The sequence below is a fragment of the Loxodonta africana genome, chromosome 18 (assembly GCF_030014295.1).
Source record: "Loxodonta africana isolate mLoxAfr1 chromosome 18, mLoxAfr1.hap2, whole genome shotgun sequence".
In the NCBI taxonomy this organism is placed as follows: domain Eukaryota; kingdom Metazoa; phylum Chordata; class Mammalia; order Proboscidea; family Elephantidae; genus Loxodonta; species Loxodonta africana.
In genome coordinates this window covers 54088638-54098777 of record NC_087359.1, presented here as the reverse complement: position 1 = coordinate 54098777, position 10140 = coordinate 54088638, and the positions used below count along the sequence as shown (strand labels likewise).

General features: G+C 41.5%; 1 protein-coding gene across 1 annotated transcript; it reads left to right on the top strand.

Annotated features, from left to right (window-relative positions):
• Window positions 1-5736: 5736 nt before the first annotated feature.
• Window positions 5737-9222, top strand: LOC100675774 (C-C motif chemokine 8-like). Its single transcript, XM_003414347.4, has 3 exons — window positions 5737-5890; window positions 6798-6915; window positions 7354-9222. Exons 1-3 carry the CDS (start codon window positions 5815-5817, stop codon window positions 7469-7471), a joined length of 312 nt encoding a protein of 103 aa, XP_003414395.2. The 5' UTR covers window positions 5737-5814; the 3' UTR covers window positions 7472-9222.
• The last annotated feature ends 918 nt before the right edge of the window (window positions 9223-10140 follow it).

Here is a 10140-nt window from a genome sequence, read left to right as displayed (position 1 = left end):
GACACTGCTGTCTGTCCACTTAGGCAACTTCTGTATTGTGAAAAGTTTGCAGTAAATGGAAAATATATGAGGCAAATGACTAAAAGTCTCTCATGAGCTAATATGAAAAACAAAAGAACACCTGATTTAAGAAAATGCACATATTAACCACAATAAAAAAGTAAAGCAACTAACACCTACATTAAAAAATACATACAAATAATGAAAATGAAAGCAAAATAATATTGTGGATTTTTCTTTTTATTTACAGTAAAGTATAGAAATCTTAAGTGTACAGATCTATGAATTTTACATATGTGGACAATAATTTAACCACCACTGTGACTAAGACACAGAACATTCTTAGCTCCCAGAAGGCTCCATTACAACATTAACACCCACACAGGAAACCAATATTCTAACCTCTCTCTCCAGAGGTTGGTTTTCCCTTTTAACAAGAAAATGTCTTCTCTTAGCAAATTGTCAAATATTTTTTTTAGTGTGCTTTAAATGAAAGTTTACAAATCAAGTCAGTCTCTCCTACAAAAACTTATACACACCTTGCTATGTACTCCTAGCTGCTCACTCTCTAGTGAGACAGTGCACTCCTCTTCTCCAGCCTGTATTCCCCGTGTCCATTCAACCAGCTCCTGCCACCTTCTGCCTTCTCATCTCACCTCTAGACAGGGGTTGTCCACATAGTCTCACGTGTCTACTTGAGCCAAGAAGCTCACTCCTCACAGTATCATTTTCTGTCTTACTGTCTAGTCCAATCCCTGTCTGAACAGTTGGCCTCAGGAATGGTTCCAGTCTTGGGCTTACAAAGGATCCGGGGACCATGACCTCTGGGGTCCCTCTAGACTCAGTCAGACAATTAAGTCTGGTCTTTTTACGAGAATTTGAGGTCTGCATCCCACTATTCTACTGCTCCATCAAGGATTCTCTGTTGTATTCCCTGTTCGGGCAGTGATCGGTGGTAGCTGGGCACCATCTAGTTCTTCCAGACTCAGGCTAATGCAGTCTCTGGTTTATGTGGCCCTTTTTGTCTTTTGGGTTCATCTTTACCTTATGTCTTTGGCGTTTTTCATTCTCCTTTCCTCCAAGTGAGTTAAGACCAATTGATGCATCTTAGATGACTGCTTGCTACTGTTTAAGACCCCAGAAATTGTCAAATATTTTTAAGGGTAATAGGCCCAATTGTTAGTGAAAGTACAAATTTTCTAGCAATATGATCATTTATCATTTGATTAAGAGTCTTATTGATTTACATACATTTTAATTTATTAATCCCTTAGCTATAGAATTAAACGGAGACAGTGAAAATGTAAATTCACTTGTTCACACGGATTGTTTGTGATTGCAAAAAAGTGGAAATTGTATAATTTCCAGGTACAGAGAAATGCCTAAGTTAATTACAGTGCATTTGTATACGAATTCCTAGAGCATTTTTAAAATTTCAAGGTTATTAGAACATATTTAATGACTTGTGAAAAGTCTAGACAGAATGGCAATTGAAATGGCAATATGCGATCTTGGGTTTGGTGATGAGATTTTTCATACAACACTAAAAGCCAGATTCATGAAACAAAACAAGTGTAAGTTGGACTTTACTAAAATTTAAAACTTCTGCTCTGTGGAAGACACTGTTCAGAGAATGAAAACACAAGCCATAGCCTTGGAGAAAATATTAACAAAGCACATACCTGAAAAAGGTCTTGTATCCAAAATATACAAAGAACTCTTAAACTCAACCATAAGAAAACAAACAACCCAATTTAAAAATGGGCAAAAAAAAATCTGAATAGACATCTCAGTAAAGAATATACAAAGATGGCAAACAAGTACATGAAAAGATGCTAAACATCATTTGTAATTAAGAAGTTTCAAAACAGAAACAAGAATGAAATACCACTACTTATTTGTTGTTATTAGATGCCCTCAGGTTGATTCAAACTCATAGCAACTTCATGTGACAAAATAGAACTGTCCCATAGAGTTTTCCAGGCTTTAATCTTTACCAGAGCTGATTGCCAGGTCTTTCAGTTAGCAGCCAAACACCTAACTATTGTACCACCAGGGCTCTGTAGTTAAAATTGAAAAAAATCTGATAGTATCAATTTCTGGTGAGGATGCAGGGGCTTTCAATCATTGCTGATGGGAATGCAAAATGATATAGTCACTTTAGAAGACAGTTTGGCAGTTTCTTACAAAGCTAAATGTACTCTTACCATGTTGTTGTTGTTGTTAGGTGCCATCGAGTCGGTTCTGACTCATAGCAACCCTATGCACAAAAGAACGAAGCACTGCCCAGTCCTGCGCCATCCTTACAATTGTTGTTATGCTTGAGCTCACTGTTGCAGCCACCGTGTCAACCCACCTCATTGAGGGTCTTCCTCTTTTCCACTGACCCTGTACTCTGCCAAGCATGATGTCCTTCTCCGGGGACTGATCCCTCCTGACAACATGTCCAAAGTATGTAAGACGCAGTCTCGCCATCCTTGCCTCTAAGGAGCATTCTGGCCGCACTTCTTCCAAGAAGAATTTGTTCATTCTTTTGGCAGTCCATGGAATATTCAATATTCTTCGCCAACACCACAATTCAAGGGCGTCAACTCTTCTTCGATCTTCCTTATTCATTGTCCAGCTTTCACATGCATATGATGTGATTGGGAAAATACCATGGCTTGGGTCAGGCGCACCTTAGTCTTCAAGGTGACATCTTTGCTCTCAACACTTTGAAGAGGTCTTTTGCAGCAGATTTGCCCAATGCAACGCGTCTTTTGATTTCTTGACTGCTGCTGCCATGGCTGTTGATTGTGGATCCAAGTAAAATGAAATCCTTGACAACTTCAATCTTTTCTCCATTTGTCATGATGTTGCTCGTTGGTCCAGTTGTGAGGATTTTTGTTTTCTTTATGTTCAGGTGTAATCCATACTGAAGGCTGTGGTCTTTGATCTTCATTAGTAAGTGCTTCAAGTCCTCTTCACTTTCAGCAAGCAAGATTGTGTCATCTGCATAACGCAGGGTGTTAATGAGTCTTCCTCCAATCCTGATGCCCTGTTGTTCTTCATATAGTCCAGCTTCTCGGATTATTTGTTCAGCATACAGATTAAATAGGTACGGTGAAAGAATACAACCCTGACGCACACCTTTCCTGACTTTAAACCAGTCAGTATCCCCTTGTTCTGTCCGAACAACTGCCTCTTGATCTGTGTAAAGGTTCCTCATGAGCACAATTAAGTGTCCTGGAATTCCCATTCTTCGCAGTGTTATCCATAGTTTGTTATGATCCACACAGTCAAATGCCTTTGCATAGTCAATAAAACACAGGTAAACATCCTTCTGGTATTTTCTGCTTTCAGCCAGGATCCATCTGACATCAGCAATGATATCCCTGGTTCCACATTCTCTTCTGAAACCAGCCTGAATTTCTGGCAGTTCCCTGTCGATATACTGCTACAACCGTTTTTGAATGATCTCCAGCAAAATTTTGCTTGCGTGTGCTATTAATGATATTGCTCTATAATTTCCACATTCGGTTGGATCACCTTTCTCAGGAATAGGCATAAATATGGATCTCTTCCAGTCATTTGGCCAGGAAGCTGTCTTCCACATTTCTTGGCATAGACAAGTGAGCACCTCCAGTGCTGCATCTGTTTGTTGAAACATCTCAGTTGATATTCCATCAATTCCTGGAGCCTTGTTTTTTGCCAATGCCTTCAGAGCAGCTTGGACTTCTTCCTTCAGTACCATCGGTTCCTGATTATATGCCACCTCTTGAAATGGTTGAATATCGACTAATTCTTTTTGGTATAATGACTCTGTGTATTCCTTCCATCTTCTTTTGATGCTTCTTGCTTGTCTGTCAGTTTGTCATACTGCGGGAGCTTGTGTGTTGCTGTGATGCTGGAAGTTATGCCACCGGTATTCAGACACCAGCAGGGTCAACCATGGAGGACAGGTTTCAGCTGAGTTTCCAGACTAAGACAGACTAGGAAGAAGGAGTCTACTTCTGAAAAGCATTAGCCAGTGAAAACCTTATGAATAGCAGCGGAACATTAAACTCTTACCATATGATCCAGCAATCATTCTCCTAGGTATTTATCCATCTGATTTGAAAACTTATGCCTTCACAAAGCCAGCATATGAATGTTTACAGCAGCTTTATTCGTAACTGCCAAAAATTGGAAACAACCAAGATAACTTTCAACACATTAGTGAATAGCCAAACTGTGAGACATCCATGCAATGGAATATTATTGATAAAAAGAAATGCCTTTAAACCACAAAAAACACATGGATGAATCTTAAATGCATATTGCTAAATGAAAGAAGCCTGTCTGAAAAAGCTGTATACTATATGAATCCAATTAATGACATTCTGGAAAAGACAAAACTACGTATTGCTTTTGAGTCGATCCCAACTCATAGTGACCCTATAGCACAGAGTAGGGCTGTCCCATAGGGCTTCCAAGGGTGTAATCTTTATGGAAGCAGATTGCCACATCTTTCTCCCATGGAGCGGCTGGTGGGTTTGAACTGCCAACCTTCTGGCACTTTAACCACTACACCACCAGGGCTCCTTGACAAAAACACAGAGACAGCGAAAAAGGATCAGGAGTGCCAGGGATTCAGGGTAGGGAGAGGGTCGACTAGCTGAAGCACGGGGCATTTTTTTTAGGATCATGAAATTATTCTGTATGATACTGTAAAAAAAAGTATTAAAAGATACAGTATGAATCCATAGTGATAAAAGTAAATGATTGAATAAATAAATAAATGGGGGAGAACAAACAAATCTCCTACACCAAGAATTTCAAATAACCAATGTAGATGCTCTGCTCTCAAGGAGGAGAGCATAACTCCCTACTGCATACATGTGGGCTATGCAGACTAACTTCTTTCCAAAGAGAACAGTTTGAAAAAAGGGAACAAAAGAGTATCTTTACAGTGGAGAAACCTGGCAAACACCACCTCGGACAGGTGATCAAGGTTAGTATCAGCAGTGCTGAGTCTTGTTGATGGTGTATCTTGAATAGTAAAACAGTTAGTCACAGTGGGGGTGGGGGAGGACAGATAAGGTCAGTGGTTTGAAAACCTAGCCCCCTCTCCATCATGTGTGAAAGAAGGAGGTTGGAAGGCCTTGTTTCAGGCATGCCCATTCCACCTTGATTTGCATGAAACAGCCTTCTCCATATGATTTCATTTGGAAGGAAAGTCTAGTGGCTATATACAATGTTGGACACCACAACACTACAAGGCCAGTGAGTGTTGTCCAGTTCTGGTGTCCCACAACACTAAGTAAGACCCCACTGAGACTTGAAGGTTCCAGATCCTATCATTCAGCCAAGGTTCTATGGTGTTAAAATGGTGTTACCCGTCCTAAAAGAACACCACTGATTTAGGACTGTAGTGATCTGAGTCTGAGGGGGAACACAAGCCAAGCCCTAGGGCCGCATCCTGGACCTCCTGTGATCCTACGACGACTTCAGCTTTCACTCTTCTTTTCCTGCAGACCATTTTCCATTTCAGAGAAATCAGAGCCCTTAATAGTTGCATACCAGTCCAATGAGGTAACTTCCTGCACTTTGGCACAGCTGCATTCCCTTCCGTCCCTGCTCCATACACAGCTTCCCTCTCTCAGTGTCTGGAAACCACCCCAGCCTCTGGTGCCTACTCAGCATGCTCCCAGTCTTGCTTCATCCTTCCTTAACCATGACCCTGCCAGGTTCTCTACTTCTTATAAAAGGCAGACAGAACCACAGAGGAATGGAGAGGCTGAAACCAACCAGGAACTAACTCTAACACTGAAGCTCATTCCCTCACCCTCCAGTATGAAGGTCTCCGCAGTGCTTCTGATCTTGCTGCTCACAGCAGCCACCTTCACCACCCAGCTGTTTGCTCAGCCAGGTAAGCCCTTTCCCTCCCTGAGCCTCAACATTTTAACTACCGCAGGGACTAACATTCCCGCAAGAGTCCTCCAAAACTGGCTGCAGAGTTCGCATTTTAAAGGCAGAGAACCTTGAGACCCTGAGAGGGATCAAGACAAGCAGTAATGTCGCAGCCAGTCAGAGGTAGATATATGCGCAGGTCACCGAGCCCAGTTCCCAAGATCTTCCCCAACCCTAGCTTTAGGAAGAGACAGTAAGTGTAGCCACTGCTTCACCTACCCTCACGTTGTTTGGGGATGTTGCAAAGAAGGAAGGATACTCTCTCATTGCGGACATGAAGGACATTTCAGGTAGTAACAGACTGGAAAAAAACTACTGCTTGGAGTTCAAATTCTGGATTGTATCCAACGGAGTTTTCAGAAACAGTGGCTGTGTAATAAGAATAAAGACCCAGAGGAACCTGAGCTTGTGACATAGGTTGACTCTAAAGCCCACGGGGAAAAATCAGAAAGAAGCAAGTTCTTAGAACTTATTTTCCCAGTGTTAGAAGTTTTGAATTAGTTGTTAGTTGCCATCAGGTCAATTCTGACTCGTGGTGAACCCGTGTGCACAGAGTAGAACTGCTCCATAGGGTTTTCAAGGCCATGACTTTTCAATAGAACCTCCTAATGACACTACAAGGTCTGGGCTTGTTAATCAGGATTTCTCCAGACCCAATCAACAATGATGGGTTCTCATAGTTGAATAGAGGAAACTGACTCAGAGGTAACATTTAATTTTTAGGATATGAACGAAGGCACTGAACTTGGGAGTGGGTGGGTTGTAGGTCTAACCCCCATGTTTACTTTGTCTTCTCCTACCTTCTTCTCCTTCCTTACAAAGCCATATATCTAACACATAACTGTCACATTCTTTGCATTTTTCAGTCGCAGTTTCCATCCCAATCACTTGCTGCTTTAATGTGGTCAGTAGGAAGATCCCCATCCAGAATCTGGTGAGCTACACAAGAATCACCAACAGTGAATGTCCCCGGAAAGCCGTGATGTGAGTGGACCATGCCCCGCCCCCTCAACTAAAAGTTCTGTCTCAGGAATAGGACAGGGGGTAAGGGGAAAGGAGGGAGAGGTCAGGGTTTACGTCCAAAGAAGTCAGATAAATAAACCATCTAATTGAAAAACCCCTTTATTCCATGGAGAGACTGAACTCATGAGGAAAAGATCCATACTCACTCCAGGCGACTTTTGGGAAGCTTGGTCAGATGGTCCCACATCCTCTAACCAGGAGCAGGGAGGGCTTCACCTGGGATAGCAAGAGCAGTGCTCCCTCCTGAAGCTCATTCCTTGTACCCTCTTCTTTTCTCTTGTGCCCAAATCAGTTTCCTCAGCCAGGGAAGAAGGAATGAATAAGTTTAGGGTCCAAGTAGCCAGTCCTGAATAGAATCTTCAAGGCATTCTGTCTAACTGTGCATTCTGTCCTCCACAGCTTTAAGACTAAACTGGCCAAAGAGGTTTGTGCTGACTCAGAGGAGAGATGGGTCCAGAACTCCATGAAACGCCTGGACCAAAAGTTCCAAACTTCAAAGTCTTCAATCACACCTTGACTGGGAGACAGAGCCTGAGCAAAGCCCTATTTATTTTTCCCCAAACTTCTCCAGGTGCAGCATGATATTATTTTATGATAATGTCTAGAAGGAGATATTTTATTCAATAATTTAAAGCATAATATTTCTTAATAAATAATAATATTTAAGTTATTGATGTTTTGAATTTATCTTCCATAAATCCTGATGTATATCATTAAATACAAAACCCTGAGTGACATGCTTTCCTTTCTGTGAGCTCAGTTAAGTTCATGACAGAATGTTATTGTTCTGCTTCTTACCTGTCTTTGAGTCCTTCCATGGACCATCAGTGTGAAGCACTTCTGTATTTTTAGGAAATCAGTGCTTCTGTGAGTCACATGTGCAATTTCTCATGTTACTGTTGAAATTAATGTTATTATATGACAATGGAATTTTCAAAGAAAATATATATATGTAATTTTTAACTACGCAGTCTTTTTTTTCATGGAGTAATATTTAGCTAGGAGGAAGAAAATGGCAGAAGTGGGTGATTGGGCTGTGTTCATCACGTAACTAGGAGAATAGTCACATAGAGGGGGATTGCATCAATAAGTAAATGTATTAAAGATAATGGAGGCCAAGTCTCTCACTCTTGGAGAAGATTCCTTATAAAAATATGCAAGTTGGAAGGCTAGAAAAAACTCTGTGGTGTTGGACTGGAATAGGAGATAATTGGTGTGAATTCCTGGTTTAAAGATAGGTAGGTAGACTGGTAGATAGAAAGAAACACACACATAAGTTATACCCACTGAAAGTCTAGTAACAATGACACACCAGTATCAATGTGTGCAGAAAGTGCCTAAACTTCCTTTCTAAATGCCAATCTCCACTAAAAAAGAAGGGCTCTTTGGATAAATAGCTGACTCCGGGCTGGAATAGAGTGCTGTGCCAGAGAGTAAGGTGTGCTCAGAGAATGATGGGCATAAGTCAAAAGGACACAGGAGCAAATTTGAAGGCAGTTCCACTAGCCATATCTGGGATAATTTCATCATCAAAATAAGTACATATTTTTTTAAATGTCAGCAATGAATTTTAACACTTTGAGTAAAATCAAAGAAGGAAAAGTGCTAACTTACAGTACAATGCTAACCAAAAAAATACGGAAAGAAAGATGGAGTTAGAAGATCACTATTTTAACACTTTGAGTAAAATCAAAGAAGGGAAAGTTCTAACTTACAGTGAAATGGTAACAAAAAAAATATAGAAAAATGATGGAGTTAGAAGATCACTAGCAACCATCAGAGTAAAAATTTGTTCAGGCAAGAATTATCTACAAATGCTAAAACTAGTGGGTGAAAAGTTGATTATATAAATGTTGGAGAGGCTGCGGAGAGATTGGAACTCTTATACACTGCTGGTGGGAATGTAAAATGGTACAACCACTTTGGAAATCTCTCTGGCATTATCTTAAACAGTTAGAAATAGAACTACCATACAGCCCAGAAATCCCACTCCTCGGAATATACCCTAGAGAAATAAGAGCCTTTACACGAACAGATATATGCACACCCATGTTTATCGCAGCTCTGTTTACAATAGCAAAAAGCTGAAAGCAATCAAGGTGTCCATCAACAGATGAATGGTTAAATAAATTGTGGTATATTCACATAATGGAATACTACGTATCGATAAAGAACAGTGACGAATCTGTGAAACATTTCATAACATGGAGGAACCTGGAAGGCATTATGCTGAGCGAAATGAGTCAGAGGCAAAAGGACAAATATTGTATAAGACCACGATTATAAGATCTTGAGAAATAGTATAAACTGAGAAGAATACATACTTTTGTGGTTACGAGGGGGCGAGGGAAGGAGGGTGGGAGAGGGTTATTTACTGATTAGTTAGTAGATAAGAACTACTTTAGGTGAAGGCAAGGGCAATACTCAATGCACGGAAGGTCAGCTCAACTGGACTGGACCAAAAGCAAAGAAGTTTCCGGGATAAACTGAATGCTCTGTTGAATACGCAGAGATATCAGACCTGGGAAACTTGTTTTTCCAGTAAATCTGCTAAAAAAAATGCAGTCAGATCCCTATCAGAGATGCCTTTGCATTATAATAGCCACCTTGTTCCCTGTAGGGATGAAAGCCCAAGATATGGATCACATACGCTTGGCTGGAGCTAGTTCTGTGTTTTTAGTCCAATTAGGGAAGGATTTTTGGTCCCTGGGTTTTTTGTGGTTGCTTCTCTCAGGCCAGAAGAATGGGTTAGGAAAAGACCAAAAAAAAGGGGAGAAGAAAAGCCCCGGAGCAGTTCTCCCTCTGGCTCAGGAAATGCCAATGTTAATGAAGCCACCTGGGAAGGGGAGGGGAGGGTTCAGAAAAACAGGAGAGGGTAGCACCCCGGAATATAGACAAAGTTGCTTATCTTGCTTGGGATGACTATTTTATCTGAGATTCCCGAGGGGCGTGTCGCCTATGTGTGCTGGCTGTGTAGAGATTGCCCCCGAGGGTCTGGCCCCCAGAAGCCACGGTCAGTTCCTCCGCTGCCAATCCAAAGCCCAGTGTCAAGGTTCCCCTGCTGGGACGCTGCACTCCCGGCTCCAAAAACAGTCGCTGCCTCCCGGGACTTCTCTTCCTTTCAGCCGCGTCGCCACGCAGCCCGCACAGACCGGCTAGGCCCCCTCCCAGGGTCAGTTCAGGGGG